General features: G+C 40.6%; 1 protein-coding gene across 1 annotated transcript in view; it reads left to right on the top strand.

Annotated features, from left to right (window-relative positions):
- SLC15A1 (solute carrier family 15 member 1) overlaps positions 1-21531 on the top strand; it is a 48059-nt gene extending 26528 nt beyond the window's left edge. Inside the window, exons 11-23 of the mRNA XM_077854786.1 lie at positions 183-272; positions 2594-2638; positions 2790-2822; positions 2908-2996; positions 3705-3786; positions 5569-5688; positions 6757-6903; positions 7933-7982; positions 17225-17332; positions 17448-17559; positions 18099-18242; positions 19345-19452; positions 20607-21531. Of these exons, the coding sequence (XP_077710912.1) occupies positions 183-272; positions 2594-2638; positions 2790-2822; positions 2908-2996; positions 3705-3786; positions 5569-5688; positions 6757-6903; positions 7933-7982; positions 17225-17332; positions 17448-17559; positions 18099-18242; positions 19345-19452; positions 20607-20795 (1317 nt within the window). The 3' untranslated portion in view covers positions 20796-21531. The remainder of the gene's footprint in view (positions 1-182; positions 273-2593; positions 2639-2789; positions 2823-2907; positions 2997-3704; positions 3787-5568; positions 5689-6756; positions 6904-7932; positions 7983-17224; positions 17333-17447; positions 17560-18098; positions 18243-19344; positions 19453-20606) is intronic.
- Positions 21532-22078: the final 547 nt, after the last annotated feature.

Raw genomic sequence — 22078 nt, forward strand, 5'->3', positions numbered from 1 at the left:
CTAAGCATTTTGAATGGCTGAAATTTTGAGTTTTCCAAAGAAATCTGGGGTATTCTTTGGAACAATTAGTCATCTCCCAGCTTGGTTGTGGGTGCAAGTATGTCTACACAAAAACAGCATTGCTGATAGCTATAAGTGACCCAGGTCGTGGCTGATTTGTCCTTCTCCTACTTTATCCACAGGAGCGGCTCATCTCTCAAATTAAGATGGTCACAAAAGTGATGTTCTTGTACATCCCACTCCCAATGTTCTGGGCCCTGTTTGACCAGCAGGTAGTGTGAAGCTGTGTTTCTATACAAATTTCTGTCTTTAACAGATATTCTATGGGCACTACCATGAATGGGGTGGTACCTAGTATTTAGCTCCTAAAAACATTCTCCAGTGGTTTCTTTTTTCTCTGTTTATTTATTAAGTGTTAGATCACAGTGAATTTCCTTTTTAAAAAGATTTGAGAGGGCAGCCTCGGTGGCTCAGCAGTTTAGCGCCTGCCTTCCGCCCAGGGCATGATCCTGGAGACCCAGGATTGAGTCCCACATCGGGCTCCCTGCACAGAGCCTGCTTCTCTCTCTGCCTGTGTCTCTGCCTCTGTGTGTGTGTGTGTGTGTGTGTGTGTGTGTCTCATGAATAAATAAATAAATAATCTTTAAAAAAAAGATTTGAGAGAAAGAGAGAAGAGTGCACACATGCAGAAGTTGGAGGATGGGGAGAGGGAGAGGGAGAAAGAGAATTGTAAGCAGACTCCCTGCTGAGCACGGAGCTGTCCTGGTACTCCATCTCATGACCCGAGATCATCGCATGAGATCTCATCCCATGAGATCATGACCTGAGCCCAAATCATGAATCAGACACTTAACCCACTGAGCCATCCAGGCACCCCACACTGAATTTCTTTAAAAAAAAAAAAAAGACTCTAGATGGTTCTATCCACATTTCTGTTGCAAAACAATGAGGAAAATTAGGTGTGGGTAAGTAAAGGAGACTTTGGAAAGATTTGATCGAAGTATCTAGGACTCTTATCAGGGGCATCTGGGTGGCTCAGTTGGTTAAGCATCTGCCTTTAGCTCAGGTCATGATCTCAGGGTCCTGGGATCAAGCCCTGCTTTGGGCTCCTGGCTCCTCCTTCGCCCTCTCCTTTTGCCCCTTTCCCCTACTTATGCTCTCTCACTCACTCTCTCCCTCTTTCAAGTAAATAAATAAAATCTTTTATTATTATTATTATCTAGGACTCCTACCAGTCAATCTGAGAATAAAGAGTTTTTCTGATACAGTATGCTCAGAGGATATATAATATTGCCTTTTATGGGATCCATAGAATATTGAAGCTGAGAGGCGCTTGATACCTCTTACTCTAAAATGGAATACTTAAACTAGAAGCACCATCCAGGGATGTAAAATGACTGCTCAAGTCATTCTGACCAGAGCAAGGAAGTAGAACCCAGACTGCTGCCTTGTCGCCCTGCTCTTGCTCCCACCGCTGGAGGAATTTTTCAGATTTGAGTTAAACAACTCACTGCATGATACTCAGCAAAGTAATAAGATATTGTTTCTTTTAGAAACTGGAGCTTTAAAAAACTTTACAAATGGCAGATGGTTTTATTGTGTAGGCAGGATCATTATAAGGGCAAAACATCTCTTAGAAAAAATTTGAGTGAACACATTAATCTCTTTATTTGTAAGTACGGGATTTAGATTAGCATCTTAAACACAGGAACACAGTTTTGCATGTTGAATAGGAACCAGCTCTTGGAATCAGACTTGCACCAGAAATACACTCATCACGTTTTAGCTGTTGTGGCTAGGGGGATTCCATAACCCTTCTGGAAGGGAAATCCTCCCTAGTAAGCCTGTGGGGATCCTGGCTGGCTCAGTAGGTAGAGCATGTGGCTCTTGATCTTGGGGTCATAAGTGCGAGCCCCAGGTTGAGTGCAGAGATTTAAAGAAAAAAAAAAAAAGAATTCAAGCAGTGATATATTTCCTGACTTTCCATGATGCCTTCTAAACAGAGTGACTAGGTTATGTTGAAAACTTTATGTGTTCAGTCCTCCATGGAAATAATCATGTATATTTTTACAGTCCTGAGTCGTCTTTATACAAAACAGATCAAACTTAACTGGGCTGCCCAGGTTTAAATCCATCGCTTTCTTGATGGCTTTCCACTTCAGGACAGCCCAGACTGTCAAAAATGGTCCTAAATAATAATGATGTTCTTGAAGCTGTGATGCCAGTGAACATAGTATATACTCCGTGTGCATAGCTGCCCCACTTTGCAGATGATGCCATGCATTCCAACAGGCCTCACACACGCATCTTTGTCCTTCCTAGGATAGCTGTGTCTCAGAGTGGTGCTCTGTAGGTTCTTCTCTTGGGTTAGGAGAACTATATGTTGTGTTGATTTGTACAGCAGAAATGCAAGTTGTTTGGTTTTACCCAGTATTACAGTGGAGCTGGGAGATAACTTGGGATGTTGAAAAAAACATTTAAATCCCAGAACATTTCAGACTTCATTCCTGATCTGGAAAAGACTCAACCCTGTCTTGCAAAATGTTTAAAACTCATGTTCCCAAATGACACAGCAAACGTATTTGTTTTTAAGGGCTCCAGGTGGACACTGCAAGCAACAGCTATGAGTGGGAAAATTGTAAGTTTGGGGATATCAAGCTTCTCCACCTCCCTGGTCACTATTCCTTTGCTCTAATCCCCTGGCCCCCTTTCCCCTTCCCTGTCATGACATTCCTCCAGCTGATCATCTATGGGAACTTATCAGTGACACCTTCCCCCTCTCTTTTTAGGGACTTCTTGAAGTTCAGCCAGATCAGATGCAGGTAGGAACAAATACTTAAGTTGCTTTCTGAGTTCAAAGGCACCTTTGAGACAAGAGCTAATGGTTCGTTCCCACTTCACCCGTAGACTGTGAATGCCATCTTGATTGTCATCATGGTCCCCATCATGGATGCCGTGGTGTACCCTCTGATTGCAAAATGTGGCTTCAATTTCACGTAGGTGACTGGCAGGTTTGGGTTAGGCTCTCTGAGTCCTAGGGCTTTGCTAACACTGCATTCCCTACAGCTTTTGGTGCCTCAATGGAAAGAATATCTTCCCTCCCACCACACCACCTATGTAATGGGGTTTTAAAAGAATTATTTTTGAATTAGAAGCCTATGCGCTGATGTTTCTGGAAATTTTCCCTTCAAATAAAAGTACTATTAATGGCAACCTGAAAAGCTTCTAATTAAAGCTTTTCATATATGTAGATGATAGAAACATTAACTATCATCCAATGTATCACCGGAGCTATAGTTTCTAGAAATTAAATGTAAAAATGCAGATAAGAGGGATCCCTGGGTGGCTCAACAGTTGTGTGTCTGCCTTTGGCCCAGGGCGTGATCCCGGAATCCCAAGATCGAGTCCCACATTGGGCTCCCTGCATGGAGCCTGCTTCTCCCTCTGTCTGTGTCTCTGCCTCTCTCTCTCTCTTTCTGTGTCTGTCATGAATAAATAAATAAAATCTTTTTTAAAAATGCAGATAAGAAGCTGCATTACTTTTATCCTTCTTAGTCTTAATGATAAATAAGAGAGCGAGACATTTTCAATGGGTGTTTTTGTAGAGAAGTTAGTTTTGTTTGGGCAGATGGTGGGCAGGGAGTGTTATCATTAGCTCGCTTGTGTGAAGCTGGCTGAGAGCCACTCTTCAACTTGTCTCCCAGCTCCTTGAAGAGGATGACAGTTGGAATGTTCCTGGCTTCCATGGCCTTCGTGATGGCGGCGATTGTTCAGCTGGAAATTGATGTGAGTTGTCCTCTGGATCCCCAGTGGCCTTTCCTGCGGGTCGGGTGGAACATCCAGAGAAGTCTTTTTCCAGGACTGCGGGGAGGCTTTGGTGTCTGCCCACAGACTGTGGGCGCCAGGGCCGACGTGGATGTGCCACGGGGGCAAGGTGGTCCCTATCAGGCAGCACGCACTGTGGGTGCTCATCACCAGGAAGAGGGCGGCCTGGAGGAGGGGGCCAGCGGGTGGGTGCAAGCAGCAGGGAGGTGGATGGCAGTCACACGGGGAGTTCCTGTTGACCCCGCTTTTACAATGGGAGCGGGAGTTCATAGAACTTGCTCTTTCGCCATCTGAACTCCTGGGAAGCCTGGTGAGAAGTCCATCAGTCACAAACAAGCAGCACTTGGAAAATGTGTCAGTTGTCTTTGGGAAGATGCCTTTGTAGCCTAATGTTTCTAGTGATGTCGGTTCCCAGGCCAGTCCTTGTAGATGCGGGACCCACAGTGGCACCCCCACCCCGGACTCCTAGCACCCTCAGTCTGAGGCCAGGCTAGGGACGGGTGGGTGCTTGTCATGTGTAAGACCGGCAGGAAGCACCGTCCTCCCGCCCCTCTCCCCTCCTCCTGTCTCTGTGTGTGTCTTTCTCTTTGTCTTTCTCTGTTTCTGTCTTTAGCTCTCCCTCCCTCCTTCTCTCTCTTTTTTAATTTCTCTTTTTAAATGTTCAATTGTGATAAAATAGACATAACAAAAAGTTACCATCCTACACATTTCCAAGCGTGCCTTTCAGTAGCGTTAAATACGTTCACGTTGTTGCGTAACCCGTCTCCAGAACACTTTTCATCTTGCAAAACTAAAACTCAGTGGCCCTTGGAAAACAGCTCCCCATTTCCCCTCCCCGCAGCTCCTGGCTATCCCCCTTCTACTTTCTGTGTCTATGGGTTTGTCTACTCCAAGTACCTCATGTCAGTGGATTCGTACAGTATCGGTGCTTTGTGATTGGCTTATTTCACCAAGCGTAATGTCCCCGAGGTTCATCCGTGTTGTAGCAGGTGTCAGAAAATCTCCTTTTTTAAAGTGGAACCATAGTCTGGTGTTGGATGAACCACATTTTGTTTGTCCATCTGTAAATGGACATTTGGGTTGCTTTCATGTTTTGCCTACTGTGAATAGTGCTCCTGTGAATATGAGTACAGCCACTTGCTCCTGAACATAGCTAGCTTTGTGCAAAATGAATTGTGGAACTAGGACAGACTTCTAGAATAAAATAGAATGGATTGCTTCAGGGACACTGGGATATGAGTGAGAACACTAGGAAAAAAGGCAGAAACCCTGAAGAAACCGTGTGGAGGCAAGAGGCACAGAGCAGTTGTGAAAGGATGTTTAGGGCACCAGTCAGGGCTGTGCTCTAGGCTCCCAGAGTTATAGGGGATGATGCTGGCCTCGCAGGAGAGCAGATCTCATGTGCCACAAGACCAACTTGGTTTGGGTTGTGTTTACTCTGACTCCCTCAGATAGGAGGTTTCATAACCAAGCATCCTTTGATCTGGAGGTGTTAAGAGCAGGAGCAGCCTTTTTGTGACTACTTTGTGATTCCATGTTCTGTGCCAACATCATTTCCTATGGGTGCCATGAGGCAAGTGATGGAGGTTCTGGGTGGGGAGCGGGGGGCAGGGAATTGGCATCTCAGCCAGGGCAGCTTTCCATGGCTGGAGGGCTGGGATGGTGGCATTGCAGTGCCAGGGCCACGCTTATCTTCAGTATGCATAGAAGGCATCACCACCAATTTTCTTTTATTTTGCTCAGAAAACTCTTCCAGTCTTCCCCAAACAAAATGAAGTCCAAATCAAAGTACTGAATATAGGAAATGGTGCCATGAATGTATCTTTTCCTGGAACGGTGGTGACAGTTAGCCAAATGAGTCAAGTAAGTAGAAGGAAATGCAACTTTCCTTTTTTTATCTTCTGACCTGAGTCATATTAGGATTTGAAGAAACTGATCTATTTAATCTTTATTTAATTCCTACAACAAGCCTAGAACTGAAATGTCTTAGTATCTTAGTCTCATTTTGGCATCACTCTAGACCAGTGTGCCTCAAACTTTAATATGCATGTGAATCACTGGGGGGAGCTTGTAAAATGCAGATTCTGAATTAGAAGGTCTGAAATTCTGCTTTTTTTAACATGCTCTCTCTCAGGTGACAGTTGCCACTGTTGGTGAGTGGAACCACACTTTAAACAGCAAGGATCTGTCAGTGGTTCTCTACCAGGGGCTATTTTGTCCCCTTAGGGACATCTGGCAATTTCTGGAGACATTTTTCATTGTCACTACTCAGAGCATGCAATTGGCATTTCATATGTAGGAAGCCAGGGTTGCTGACACATGGTCCCATCACAAAGACTTATCTGGCCCCAAATGTCAGCAGTGCTAAGGTTGCAAAACCCTAATCTGGATGGCCACTGGTCTGAACTAGAGGCTCCCAAACTTGAGTCCACATTAGAATCACCTGGAGAGCTCTGATAATTCTGATACCTCAGAGATTTTGCTTTAATTGGTCTCATTCCTGTTCAGCCACGGTTAAGAACTACTCCCTTAGATCTTACCAAACTGATGACCTTGAAGACAAAAGAAAATCTGACTGGTACTTGGAGCAGCCCAGTACTGATTTTCCTCAGGGTTATTACTTCATCCCTAGTACTATACTTTGCCCAGTGGCAGAAATTATTTCCAGAATGTTTATTTTCATAAAACAAAATGGAAAGTAAAATGCTATGCGAAAAGTATAATTCTTGTATAACACTAAACAACTTCATGACAGAATCTGTAAGGGTGAGTGGGGGGCCAAGACAAACCAATGTCACTCCCACAAGGCATTTTTTGGTCTGTATGACTGTGAACTGGGGGTGTCAAATAATATGCCATGATAATGTTTAGTTACACAGTGCAGAACAAGAATCCAGGGTATTAACTATAACTCCTTTTCTCTCATTACAGTCAGATGGATTTATGACTTTTGATGTAGACAAACTGACAAGTATAAACATTTCTTCCACTGGATCACCAGTCATTCCAGTGACTTATAACTTTGAGCAGGGCCATCGCCATACCCTTCTAGTATGGGCCCCCAATAATTACCGAGTGGTAAGTAGTTGGACACCTACAGCTGATTCTTTACTAATTGTGGTGTTAGAGACACAGCCTCTTAGGGGTGTGACTTTGTTTTACCCCATGTGGTATTACATAAGATAATCTTCAAGCTCTTCCTTCTTCAAGGATATGAGTCATTTGACTCTCAATAAAACTTTGACTGGAGGATAGGAATGGTTAATATTATTTTTTTAAAAATATTTTAAATGCTTAGGGGATACCTGGGTGGCTCAGTCAATTAAAGCATCTGACTCTTGATTTCAGCTCAAGTACTGATCTCAGGGTGATGAGATTGAGCCCCACCTCAGGCTCTGTGCCGGGCATGCAGCATTCTTAAAATTCTTTCTCTGCCCTTCACCTTCACCCTAAAAAAAAAAAAAAAAAAAAAAAAAGAAGAAGAACTGTTGGGCATGGGATGGGGTATGTATGAGTATACACAAGTCACACAAATACATATGTGCATTCTTAGCAACTTTTTGAGATAAAATTTTAAATACATCTATAATTGTGTTGGTTAAAAAATTTGCACTGAGTAATTGGAAATTTAAAACAGTCTTTGAAAAAATATAAAAATATATTAGGTAAAAGCAATAAAAACACATGCAAAATACTTCATGACAAAATATCAGCATCTAGATATGCCATTCATTATATTAAGAAACTATGAAGGTATAGCTGACCTAAGTGGAGGAGTTGTGAGTATTCTGTAAGGTGACCTTCTATAAAACTGCAATATGGAATTAAGATTTCTTGGTCATGTGTTTTATTAGGGCACTCTTGAGTTACTCATTCTAAATTCTTAAGCAGTAGTATTCTGTGGAACCACTAGAAAGCAATCATCAAAAATTGTTGAGGCTCATGTCAACCTCAAGGAAAAACCAGGGTGAAGGATGGAGACCTGCAAATGTAATCTTATGCCCTGACTCTTAGGATAAATGTCAATATTATTCTCCTTCTCAAAGGCTAAAATGGTAATCTAAATTTATTCTAGTGGATTTGATTTGAAAATACTTTCTTTCTCAGGTAAAGGATGGCCTTAACCAGAAGCCAGAAAAAGGAGAAAATGGAATCAGGTATGTGTTTTTCTTTAAAATCTAAGTTTTGGGATCCCTGGGTGGTGCAGCGGTTTAGCGCCTGCCTTTGGCCCAGGGCGCGATCCTGGAGACCCGGGATCGAATCCCACATCGGGCTCCCGGTGCATGGAGCCTGCTTCTCCCTCTGCCTATGTCTCTGCCTCTCTCTCTCTCTCTCTCTCTCTCTCTCTGTGTGTGTGACCATCATAAATAAATAAAAAATTTTTTAAAAAATCTAAGTTTTATCAGCTTCTCGTGGAAGTAATGCACTCCCATAGTAAAGTTCAACTATAATAAGACTATAAAATGAGAGTATAGAAATTTATCCCAAGAATATAAAGCTGGTTCAATATTTTGAAAAATCAATCAATATAATCTATCATCTTAATAGATGGATCTGCATATCGATGGATGCAGAAAAAGCATTTGATGAAATTCAGTGTCCATTCATGATTTAAAAAAAAAAAACAGCAAACTAGTAATTGAAGGGAACTTTCTTACTCTGAAAAAGGACATCTAAAAAACCCAAACTACCATTGTACTCAATGGTGAAAGTCTCAATGCTCTTCCCAATAAGTTCATCCACACCCTCCACTCCTATTCAACATCTTTCTGGATGCTAGTGCAATGAGACTAGAAAAAGAAAAAAGCATCTTGATTATAAAGGAAGAAAATAGGGCAGCCCGGGTGGCTCAGTGGTGAGGCACTGCCTTCAGCCCAGGGTGTGATCCTGGAGACCCGGGATTGAGTCCCACGTCGGGCAGCCTGCTTCTTCCTCTGCCTGTCTCTCTCTCTCTCTCTCTCTCTCTCTCTGTGTGTGTGTGTGTGTCTCATGAATGAATAAATAAAATCTTTAAAAAAAAAAAGGAAAAAATAAAAACTATTCCTACTTCAGATGACATAAGTATCTGCATAGAATGTCCCAAAGACTCTACCAAAAAACTTCATGGAATCAATAAGTGAATTTAAAAATGAGTGTAGAAATGTTACAAAGCATACGGTTGGCAACAAAGATCATGTTTCTATATACCAGCAATGAATGATTGGAAACTGAAATTTTTAAACTCTGCAATAGCTCAAAAAAAGATAAAATACTAGGTACAAATCTAGTAAAAACATGTATGAAGATTTGAGAAGTAAAACTACAAAGGGCTTATGAAAGAAATTAGTGATGAGTGAAATAAATGGAGAGACATGATGGGTGCATTGATCAGGAGACTTAATATAATGACAAGTCAATTCTTCCCAAAACTGACCCATAGGGTTAATGCAGTTACTATTAAGATCACAGCATTTTTTTTTTATTTTTCCAGTTTTATTGAGGTATAAGTGACAAAATCAAATACATTTAAAGCATACAATATGATTTGATATATGTATACATGAGATGTTTACCACAATCAAGTTAACACAATCACCATACAGTTACCTTTTCTGTATGTGTAATAAGAATGCTTAAGACCTAATCACTTAGCACATTTGAAGTATACAATATAGTATGAATTATAGTTACCATGCTCTACATTAGAACCTCAGAACTTATTTATTGTGGAACTGAAAGTTTATAGCTTTAACACAACTTCCTGTTTCTCATCCTCCAATCCCTGGTAACCACCATTCTACTGTTTCTATGAGTTCCAATGATTTTTAGGTTCTGCATATATGTGATACCATGTAGTATTTGTCTTTCTCTGGCTTATTGCACTTAATGTTTCTAGTTTCATCCATGTGGCCATAATTGCAGGGTGGCCTTCTTTTTAATGTCTAAATAATATTTCATTTTAATACATACGTATAGACATATAGGCATAGGTGAGTTAGATTTCATCTAAACTAAAAAGATTTGTTCTGTAAATCTCACTGTTAAGAGAATGAAAAGATAAGCTACATAGTGGTATAAAATATTTACAAAAACAAAAAACAAAAAACAAACAAACAACAAAAAAACCCAAAACAACAACAACAAAAAACAAAACAAGGGATCCCTGGGTGGCGCAGCGGTTTGGCACCTGCCTTTGGCCCAGGGCGTGATCCTGGAGATCCGGGATCGAATTCCGCATCGGGCTCCCGGTGCATGGAGCCTGCTTCTCCCTCTGCCTGTGTCTCTGCCTCTCTCTCTCTCTCTCTCTCTCTGTGACTATCATAAATAAATTTAAAAAATTAAAAAAAAATTTACAAATCACATATCTAAGTATTTGTATCCAGAATATATAAAGTACTCTGCCAAAACACAATAATAAGAAAATAACCCAGTTTAAAAACAGCAAAGGATTGTGACATTTCACCAAAGAAGATATACAAATGGCAAATAAGCACATGAAAATATACTCAACACTATCGGCCATTAAAAAATAGAAATTAGGGGCGCCTGGGTGGCTCAGTGGTTAGGCACCTGCCTTCAGCCCAGGGCCTGATCCTGGAGACCTGGGATCGAGTCCCATATCGGGCTCCCCACGGGGAGCCTGCTTCTTCCTCTGCCTGTGTCTCTGCCTCTCTCTGTGTCTCTCATGAATAAATAAAATCTTTAAAAAATAAAATAAATAAAATAAATAAAAAATAGAAATTAGGGATGCCTGGGTGTTTCAGTGGTTGAGCGTCTGCTTTTGGCTCAGGGCATGATCCCGGAGGCCCGGGATCGAGTCCCACATTGGGCTCCCTGCATGGAGCCTGCTTTTCCCTCTGCCTGTGTCTCTGCCTCTCTCTCTCTCTGTCTCTCATGAATAAATAAATAAAATTTTTTAAAATAAAATTAAAAATAGAGATTAAAACCACAGTGATTTGCATGACATACCTATTAGATGGCTATAATAAATTTTTTAAACTGACAATGCCAACAAATGCTGGTGAGGAGGCAGAGCAACCAGAATTCCCATGCTTTGTCTAGTGGGAGTGCAAAATGGCACAGTCACTCTGAAAAACAGAGGGGCAGTTTCTTATAAAGTGAAATGTATACTTACCATACAACCTAGCCATCCCACTCAGATATTTATCCTAGAGAAATGCAAACTTGTGTTCATACAAAAATCTAAACGTAAATGTACATAGAAACTCTATTCATGGGGGACCCCTGGGTGGCTCAGCGGTTTAGTGCCTGCCTTCAGTCTGGGGCGTGATCCTGGGGTCCCAGGATCCAGTCCCACTTTGGGCTCCCTGCATGGAGCCTGCTTCTCCCTCTGCCTGTGTCTCTGCCTCTCTCTCTCTCTCTCTCTCTCTCTCTGTGTGTCTCTCATGAATAAATAAATAAAATCTTTTTAAAAAAACTCTATTCATGATCACCAAAGATTGGAAGTCACTCAAATGATCTTTAGTGGGTGATGGATAAACAGACAATAGACTATATAGTACATCCATACAACAGAATATTACTCAGAAAAAAAGAAACTATTGCTTTACAATAATATAAGTGAATTTCAAATGTATTATGTTATGAAAAAAGCCAGTCTCAGAAAGTTACATATGTACTGTATAATTCCACTTACCTGGCATTCTGGAAGTGGCCAAAAAAAGATAAGGATGTGGGAACAGATTAGTGGTTACCTTGGGTAAGGCATGGAGGAGAAGTTTGGCTATGGGTCAGCATGAGGGAGATGTGGGGGCGAATAGAACTAGTCTGTATCCTGGTTGTGATGGTGTTTCTCTGAAACCAGACATGTGTTAAAACTCATGGAACCGTACACCAAAAAGCCAATTTACTGTAAATACACTTTTTAAGTAAGATTGAAAAATATGAACAAGTTGGGGGAGAAATAAGTGTAGGGCTCCTATTAACCTCAACTCTTATTGCCAATCTTTGTGTGGCCACTCATTAACCATTTCAGATTTTAGCTTTTACAGTGTTAATATTTGTAATATTTATCTTTGTGTGTATTCCCTGTGCTAGGCCAATTCTAAAAATGATTAATAAACAGGATTTACAGGTTGACTATAAAAATATTAGTCACAATGTAATAAAAGTCTGAAAGGGAAGGAAATGTAATTTTATATCCTTAAAATATGTCCACAAATGGAAATGTTCTGAATGTCAAAATTAATTGGAATATCCTATTATATACCCTGAATTGTTCAGTGGCACCATTGTCTTTATTTATTTTTAAATTTTATTTATTTATTAGAGACACAGAAACAGAGAGAGAGAGAGGCAGAGGGAGAAGCAGGCTCCATGCAGGGAACCCAGCATGGGACTCGATCCCCGGTCTCCAGGATCACGCTCCGAGCCGAAGGCAGCGCTAAATGGCTAAGCCACCAGGGCTGTCCATACCATTGTCTTTAAACCAAGGTTTTCTTGCACAGCTTTTGTGTTTTCCTGTAACTCACTTGGCCTCTTGTTGACCAAAGCATGAGCTTTTAACTCCAGGGTGATCCAGAGAATGAATCCAGGGAATTCACCTTCCTCTTTGAGAACCAACTCTTCAGCATCCTCTTTGATATAACCAGGGCATTTGCTCTGTAGTCCTGTGATGCCACTGTCCTCCTAGAATTTTCACTATTTGTCCTTTCTTTCTTGAATTCTATGGCATCTTCCTCGGACACCTTTCTTGTTTGGCTGCAGACTTGTGCTCAAATATCTGATCAGAAAAGCGTGAAGTAAATTGCAAGTCCTTGCTTGCCTGAAAATGGTTGTCTATTCTCATAGTTGGTTATAGGTTGTCTGCCATTTTCTTCCCACAATTCTGGAGGCTCGTCCCTATTGACATCCAGGCCTTGTTCTCTCTCTCTCTCTTTCTCTCTCTCTCTCTCTCTCTCTCTCTCTCTCTCACACACACACACACACACACACACACACACACACAGCATCTGCCACTCTTTGTAGTTGATTTAATTTTCCTTTCACCAAGCTTTGGGTATTTTCTTTCTCCTTGGTATTCTCACATCTCTCTGTAGTATAACTACATATGGGTAGTAACCAGCAGTAGGAGCTTTTGATTTTTGGTTCCATCTCATTTTCTTTGTTCTCTTCTGTATGAGTTTGCGAAGACTGCCATCACAAAGAACCACAGGCTGGAAGACTTAAGCAACAGAAAATTATTTCATCATAGTTCTAAAGGCTAGAAGTCCAACAGCAAAGCATTGGCTGGGTTAGTTTTCTCTGAGGCCTCTCCCCTTGGCTTAGAGATGCCCATCTTCTCTCTATGTCTTCACATGGCCTTTCTTCTGTGTGTGTCCTAATCTTCTCTTCTCATAAGGACACCAATGGGGTGCCTGGGTGGCTCAGTCAGTTAAGCATCTGCTTTCGGCTCAGGTCATGATCCCAGGGTCCTGGGATCAAGCCCCACATCCTCAGCAAGGAGCCTGCTTCTCCCTCTCCCCACCCTCTGATCATGCTCTCTCCCTCTCTCTCTTTCTCTCTCATAAATAAATCAAATCTTAAAAAAAAAAAAATGACACCAGTGATCTTGGATCCATCATGACCTCATTTTACCCTGTCTCCAAAAACAGTCACATTCTGAGGTCCTGAGGGTTAGGACTTCCAACATATGAATTAGGGGTAGGGGGGTAGACACAATTTAGCCCATAATATCTTCCTGTCTTCTGGATTGTTCCTCTGTCCTGCACACATGCACATACACACAACTGTCCTAGCAGATCTGGAAAGAAATCCTCTGATGATGGTCACCTGGCCCTTTCCTGATCTTTGTGTCTGAGTCTGAGTTAGAAGTGCATCTGGGATGTCCTTTGTGGCTCAGAACCATCATTTTGGTTTCTTCAGAAATGTCTCCTCACTTTAGAAACTTCGAACAATTTAATTCATGGTATCCTTTCTTGTTCTGGTGCTATGCTAAAGCTTCATTCTTCTTTAAATTGTCTTTGTTGAGGAGTATCTGGGTAGCTCAGTTGGTTAAGGGTCTGCCTTCAGTTCAGGTATCAGTAAGTTGCAAGACTTACATGACCTCCTTCAACAAAGCCCTTTAAAATAAAATGACAGGGAAACCTGGGTGGCTCAGTGAGTTGAGTGTTCGACTTGATTTCAGCTCAGGTCATGATCTCACAGATGTGAGATTGAGACCTGCAACCAGCTTAGTGCTGAGTATAGGGCTTGCTCAAGATTCTCCTCCTCTCTGCCCCTCCCCCCATCTTGTGCATGCTTGCACACGCATGCACACTCTCCCTCTCTCTAAAAAAAATTAAAATAGTGAGAATACTTGGGTCAAAAATTGGTTGAGAATTTGATATTGATCTTTCTCATGAATTTTTTATCATTATGGATGGCTACATACGTATATGCTTACAATGTTCTTGAGCATGTTTTTAAACTTAATATATTATTGTACTGTATATGTTCTGTAATTTTATATTATAAAATATATTATGTTATAAAATATCATTTTAATATTTATCTATATTATGTATCCCTTATCCACTCACTTAAACCACTATACAATATTCCATTGCATGCATATACCACAATTTATTTATCCGTTCTTTTCTTCAAGGAAATTTAGGTTGCTGCCATTTTTCCAAACAGTGCCCTGGTTCACATTCATAAATGGGTTTTTTTGTCCACACGTATGAAATTTCTCTAGAGAGGTGGCCTTTAAAACTTTTATCACATCCAATAAAAATATTTTGATATTTTTATACTATATTCATAATGCATAAGTATAGTATCTGTTATAAATTATATATAATTATTATATATAATTATATATGCACAAATTAATATGTGCATATAAATCATTTGAAATAGATTAAGACAATGAGAAAAGTTAAAAAAACAATATTTTACAAGTATTTTTATTCATTAGTGATACAAAAAGCATTAATGTAGATGATATGATTATATATGCTTCATTAGTTTCTAATAAGCTCAATTTAAGATTTAGAAAAATCTCTGCATAGGCTTGGTTTTAAGTTCAGTTTATATCAGTCCTTGGTTTTCATGACTGTCTTACTGAAAGAGATACTTTGAGGAGGGAATATGGGCAGTGCATAACTGACCATAGTAGATTTTTAAAAATTTCTTCACTTCAAGATAGTTATTGAAATGAAGGGTTTATTGAAATTATTGTGGTGCTGGGACAACTGGATGCCTACATACAAAAGACTGAAGTTGTACCCTACCTGATACCATACACAAAAATATACACAGTGGATCACATATCTAAATATAACTAAAACAATAAAATTTATTTTAAAAAATAGGAGTAAATCTTTGTGACCTTGGGTTAGATAATAGTGTCTTGGTTATGAAGCCAAAAGAACAAGCAACAAAAGGAAAAAATAGTCACTTGGGCTTCATCATATGGAAAGCTTTGGTGCTATAAGCGATATCATCAAGACAGTAAAAAGGGGATACCTGGCTCAGTTAGTTAAGCATCTGTCTTTGGCTCAGGTTACGATCCCAGAGTCCTGGGATCAAGCCCCATGTCAGGCTCCCTGCTCACGGGAAGTCTGCTTCTCCCTCTCCTCTTTGCTTATGCTCTCTCTCTCTCTCTCTCTCAAATAAATAAATAAAACCTTTTAAAAAGACAGCCCATAGAATGAGAGAAAATATTTGCAAATTATATATCTAAGAGATTCCAAATACATAAAGAACTCTTACAGCTCAGGAGTAAAAAGACAACCCAATTTTTTAAATGGGCAAAGTATTTAAAGAGACAGTTCTCCAAAGAAAATATAGAAACAGCTAAAAACCAAGGAAGGAGGCACAGCATTGTTAATTATTGGGAAAAGGCAAATCAAAACCACAATGAGATACCAGCCCACACCACTAGGCTCTAACCAAAAACCAAAACAAAAGCAACCAAAAAATAGACCATAACAAGTGTTAGTGATGATGTGGATGACTCAGAAGACTTTGACGCTGCTGGTGGGAATGTAGAATGATAAAATGATGCAGACACTTTGAAAAACTGTTCCTCAAAAGGTTAAACATAGTTACCATATGAGCCAGTCATTTCACCCAGAGTTGTCCACCCAACTATTAGGCTCCTGTTGACCTGCGTCAGGGTTCCCTTTTCTGTGGTAAGCACCTATCAAACTACACCAAGTCAAATGCCCCGGGACTCCAGGGCCTGAGCTTAATTCAGAGAAATGTTCTCCCAGTAATTAGAATTTGGCCAATATTTCTTGTTGCCACAAAGCTGGTGAAATTTGGCCACACAGGTTAAATGGTTCTCTGCAGTACTTGGATATACGATGTTATTACTTCCCATTCTTTAAATTGGATAATCTGCAGAAAGCTTTCCTCACCTCTTTCGTGGAAGGAAGAAATCAATTAGTCTTATTCGGAGCAGCACCCTTCTATAGCCTGGAGTGTCAGGGTCTTCTATAGTCTGAAACTTTTAAGGAAGGGATCTAATCACCTGCCCATACTGTCGCTATCTATATGGCCTTTTGAAGGAAAGCAATTCAATTGGCTCCATGTGAAGCTTACGAATAGGGGAGTTTTCAGCAACTGGAGGAAGCCATGGGAGCTAGCACCAAGTCCTGTGGGTGCTACACTCCTATCTGTATTCTAATGTGATGCCAGTCACCATCACTCCAGGTCCTGCAGACACAGACTTCCCTGCCTGAGGCGAGCTCCCCAAAAGTGTCTCTGGTTGCTGGATTGGCCCTCTTCTTCCTCTCCACTCTTTGGGCTAGGGGTAAAGGACAGAACATGGCCTTCCATCCCCAACCCCAGAAAGAAGCCCAGATGGAGACTGTTAGGGTACTAAGCAACTTCAACTTTTGGTCCTTCACTGCTTTAGTTCTGAAGCTCCTGAGCAAGGAACACAAAGCTCTGCCTTCTTGAAGGGGAGACCAGCTCCTATTTCAATCCATGCTAATATCCCAACATACCATTGCAATAGCTCATAATTACAAAGGACTCAAAACAGCTCAAGGCAGAAGACTGTGGCCAGTTCTTCTGGGTGTGTTCTCATGAGTGAGTGAACAAGGGCAAACCTAGGGTGGCTTCCTTCTGCCTTTATAAGTCTAGAAATCTGGGATCCCTGGGTGGCGCAGCGGTTTAGTGCTTGCCTTTGGTCCAGGGCACGATCCTGGAGACCCGGGATCGAATCCCGCGTCAGGTTCCCTATATGGAGCCTGCTTCTCCCTCTGCCTCTCTCTCTCTCTCTCTCTCTGTGTGTGTGACTATCATGAATAAATAAATAAAATTTTAAAAAAAAGTCTAGAAATCTTCTATAAACATCTTAAATTCCTTACAAAAGAAACCATAGCCCAAGTTCAGGTGCACATGCTATGACCTAAAGCAAAGTATCCCATAGTCCAGTCACAAAATCGATGGTTTTCTGTTTCAGATTTATAAATAGTCTTAATGAGAGCCTCAACATCACCATGGGCGACAAAGTTTATGTGAATGTCACCAGTCACAATGCCAGCGAGTATCAGTTCTTTTCTTTGGGCACGTAAGTACTCATCCTGGACACTGTGCTCCAAAGTTCAAGGATTTCAAGTCTTTTTCTATACATTGAAGCTGTTAATACCAGGAAGATTCACCTATATTATTCTTTCTTTCCACAGAAAAAACATTACAATAAGTTCAACACAACAGATCTCACAAAATTGTACAAAAGTTCTCCAATCATCCAACCTTGAATTTGGTAGTGCATATACCTATGTAATCGGAACGCAGGTCAGTAGGTCATTCTATTGGATCAGAAGTTCTACTCAAACACTTAGGACCTGGTAATGACTTAACTGGGGTAGTGTTAGTATCTGTGTTTTAAATGGGCTTAGAATTCATTTGCCACTAATTCCTTAACTTATCATTGACCTAAGTTGGCTGTTATTTTTAGAATAAAAATAAACAAGACTGACTGACTCTGACTTAAAAGTTCACATTGACCTGTGTTTGATGCTTCTCCATAGACTATTTACATGGACTTACGAACTTTTAGTTCAAAGAGATGGCAAGGTTTTAAACAAACCTGACTTCCAAACTACTCTCTGATTTAAGAGGAAAATGCTAGTGAACAGATTTTCAAATTCCACCAAGGCCATTTCATCATGAGGATAAAATGCACAATTGCATATTGTCACTTAAATTGTGTACTTACTTGACAAATCCTTTGACATGATCCTACAAGTCCAAACTCCATTTGCCTATTTGAGCAATTTTTATTCTAGAAGCAATCTCCATTTTAACTTCTCACTTTTGCCTTTGTGGTTTAGAGCACTGGCTGCCCTGAATTGCATATGTTTGAAGATATTTCACCCAACACAGTTAACATGGCTCTGCAGATCCCGCAGTACTTCCTCATCACCTGCGGCGAGGTGGTTTTCTCTGTCACAGGACTGGAGTTCTCATATTCTCAGGTCTCTTGGTCATTGTTTCTATCAACCCCTCCTCCATACCCCTACCTTCAAAAAAATGGTGCTGGGACTTAACTTCAATAAATTATGTATTTATAGTTTAGAAGAGTCTAGAAAGCATTATGATATCTTCCACCAAACAAGGTTTTTGAGATCCCCAAGTTGTGTCTTTATCGAATAATAATATGACTCTGTTTAGCATCTTGGGTGCATGTATCATATGACTCTGCAATTCCCACATCATATGCTAGAGATTTAGAGTCCTAAGTGAGAAAAACTGTATTAATGACCATGACCAGAGTCATGATAGGCAGCAGATTCTATATTCTGAAACAACTAAATGATACCAACTGTTCATAATAGTGCTCATTTCTGGGTAATGTCCTCATAATCATTAAGGCTCAGTTGAGATCTCTCCATAGCTATGAGTAAACAACACTACTCAAGTCCTAGCTTTTAAAAGTTAAAAGATATTATTGCTTTCAACTGTTAAAGATGAGACTAATGAGGCAAATTTTGCTGGTACCTGAATTAGAGCTTAGTTTCTCAATTATTTTATCAAAATAGAGTTAAGGGCACTGTGGCCCTACAATGCCTAGCACCTTCAAGTCTTGCAGTAAAAATCATAAATATGTTAGACAATCCCTTTCTGTGATGACCTCACAGTCTAATAAAATGACTGTAATCATAGGTTACAAGAGAGGTTTGGTGACGTGGCATGGAAGCTCACAGAAGATCGAGCTTCTGACCCAGAGAGTAGCCTCCATTTAGGGGAAAGAGAATGGGATGGATGGCTTTACTTGGAAACTCTTCTATAGAAATAGAATTGGTTCATCTAGAGATTTGTCCACCCAACTCAGGACAACAACTTTCTAAGTATGTGGAGAGTGGGAGACAAAGGATTCTTGTATGTTCATGCATGAGTGGTTGGGGTGTCTTGTTATCCAAAAGATAATCCTTTTTATATTTGATCCAACCTGACTATCAATGTGCATTTTTTTTTTTTTTTGGGTGGACTGCCCAATTAAATGAATTGGTAAGTTGTGTTCTGCAGCTCCACAGTTCCAAACTAGATTGGGTTGACTTTGCTTTTTGACTTCTTCAGGCCCCCTCCAACATGAAGTCGGTGCTTCAGGCGGGATGGCTGCTGACAGTGGCTGTTGGCAACATCATTGTGCTCATTGTGGCAGGAGCAGGCCAGTTCAGTGAACAGGTACGAGGTGGGGAAAGAAAGTGTCCCATCTGCCTTATATGTCGGTGGTGGTTATGATGATGCTCCCTAGCCACCTAGGGAGATGGATGGGTCATTTACATGGTCATCTAGGCTAATGGCTGGATAAAACCAGCCAGAGAGAGTGCTGATCAAATGGTCTTTTGGCCAGCTGTGTGCCTATTCTTCATATTTCTACTTGGGGTTATACAGTTGGAAAATGACAACCAAAATACTCAGATTGGTTTCACATAACTAGACCTTAATGTGGTTTACTATCAAAGGAAAGATGTGGGCAGCCCGGTGGCACAGCGGTTTAGCATTGCCGTCAGCCCAGGGCATGATCCTGGAGACCCGGGATCGAGTCCCACGTCAGGCTCCCTGCATAGAGCCTGCTTCTCCCTCTGCCTGTGTCTCTGTCTCTGTCTCTCTCTCTCTCTCTCTATGTGTCTCCCATGAATAAATAAATAAAATCTTTTAAAAAAAAAAAAAGAAAGATCTTTCTGAGTTTCATTGAATGTAGCTTAATGGCCCCAAGCCAGACACGTTTTCCAGAAGGTTTCATAATACCTAAAGTTAGAGCCATTCTAAGGTGGTTATAATTTTTCTAGCTAACATAAAATGAGGGCTTCTCTGATACTGAAACTCTCTCCTTCAGCACTTCAGCATATGTGTCTCCCTTACCCTATCTATGTCTCCACTTTCCCCTCTGCATCTCATCAGCACGTGTGCTCCTGTTGTGTGCTCGTAACCTCAAGATTAACCAAGGGATGATGTGGGGGTCTTAGGACAGTTCAGCACATTATTTTTTTATTTTTTCCCTCAAGAGTACTGTGTGCTGTTCTGTTGGTTCTCATCCTTCTAGAGGCCTGCTATATCCCTTAACATGGGTTTTTCAGAGATTTTCTCTCATCTTCCCAAAGTCTTGGGAAGCATTTCTGTGCTGTTGGAAAAAAAAATGTTATCTTTATACTCGAGTATTCAAGAAAAGCTGGCCATTCTATATCTATGGTAGTAGCCTACCAATTTTCCAACATAGTTTAATCGTAAAGTACCCACTACCTAGACATAGCAAGAAAACATACTCACAATGCAGACATTATCATAACCTGTATTGTTTTGTTTTTTTTCTTGCTCCAACTCTGATTCCTTCAAAGTGGGCTGAATACATCCTATTTGCGGCATTGCTTCTGGTTGTCTGTGTAATATTTGCCATCATGGCCCGGTTTTACACTTACGTCAATCCAGCAGAGATTGAAGCTCAGTTTGACGACGATGAGAAAAAGAACCTGGAAAAGATGAATGTATATTCCACGGTAACTCCGGTCTCACAGACACAGATGTGAATATCAGGAAGCAAGTGGAGGATGGACTGGGTCCAGGACTTCTGTCCCCTGATGGCAGGACACTCTGATGGAAAAGACTTCCAAATTGTGAATCAGAAAGCTCTTTTCTAAGCAGCCAGCAATGAACCTAAAACTCTGGAAGAAGTCTTTTTTTTTTTTTAAAGAAAAGTCATATTTAAGGCATGCACATACACAAACACACATACATATACATACACACTCATTTTTACAACAATAAATCCATACCTTCCCCTTAACTCCTTTTCTACCACATAAATGGAATTATTTTAGACTAACATCATTTTTCTGAAAGGGTGGCAAAGTGCCATATGGTTTACACTCTAACACTCTGAAAACACCATTAAATGAGGCAAGAGCCAATGTGAAAAGTGAATTTACATGCTTTAGAATGGCATGTAATAAGCACCAGCTAGTATTAACTGATAACTTTACCTTTTGTTTGTTTTGTTTTTTTCCATTTCCTACCTCTTTTAAATTTTGTGTGACTCAAAAGACCACTCAGGTAAAGGCCAGTAATGATTTTTGGGGTTTCAATGGTATGAAATACATTCCTGTTTTTAAGAATAAGTGTCTGTGTGTTTTGAGGATAGGATAAGAAATCCTTAACCTGTATCCCGATTCTAAAAGTTATGTACACTCAATAAAATGTCATCAGAAGTTGATAAAGTATGAACAAAAGCAATGCGCACATACAATAAATTCCAGGAACATGAAATATCGAGGTTTGTTTCTTCCTGGGGTCCTTTTTTCCCCTTGGATATAGATACCTATGCTTCTCTTTTATTGCTGGGTTTTCCTTGTGCATATTTATGTGCCATCTTGAAGTGTTTTTTCTCAAAACAACCATTTTTTTCTGCTTGCAAAAAATTCTTATAAAATATTGTAAATACTTCATGCTTGATTCATCCTATAGGTATTTATCTCAAGTATCAGACCCAGAGTAGTTCTATTTTGTCACTCCTACAAAATCCAGCAACAGTTCTCAAACTTGTATACAGCTCTAGATGTTGGAACTTGCTTCTGTAATTGATTAGGAGGAAGGGCCCATGGTGGACTTCCAAGATGCTTCATGCACAAGCTCATCATCACATTGTGGAGACTGAATGAAGGGGAGGCTCAAAACAATGTAGTCTCCAACCTTGCTGAAGACCTTTCCTACCTTTAGGATCAAGCCCTGATTCTCCACTGAGGCCCCTGAGGCTTTTTGAGTACACATCTTTCTCTCTGCTCACACAGATCCAACCAACACTGACTCTCCTCTG

This window comes from Canis aureus, chromosome 17 (genome assembly GCF_053574225.1).
Source record: "Canis aureus isolate CA01 chromosome 17, VMU_Caureus_v.1.0, whole genome shotgun sequence".
NCBI classification, from domain to species: Eukaryota; Metazoa; Chordata; class Mammalia; order Carnivora; family Canidae; genus Canis; species Canis aureus.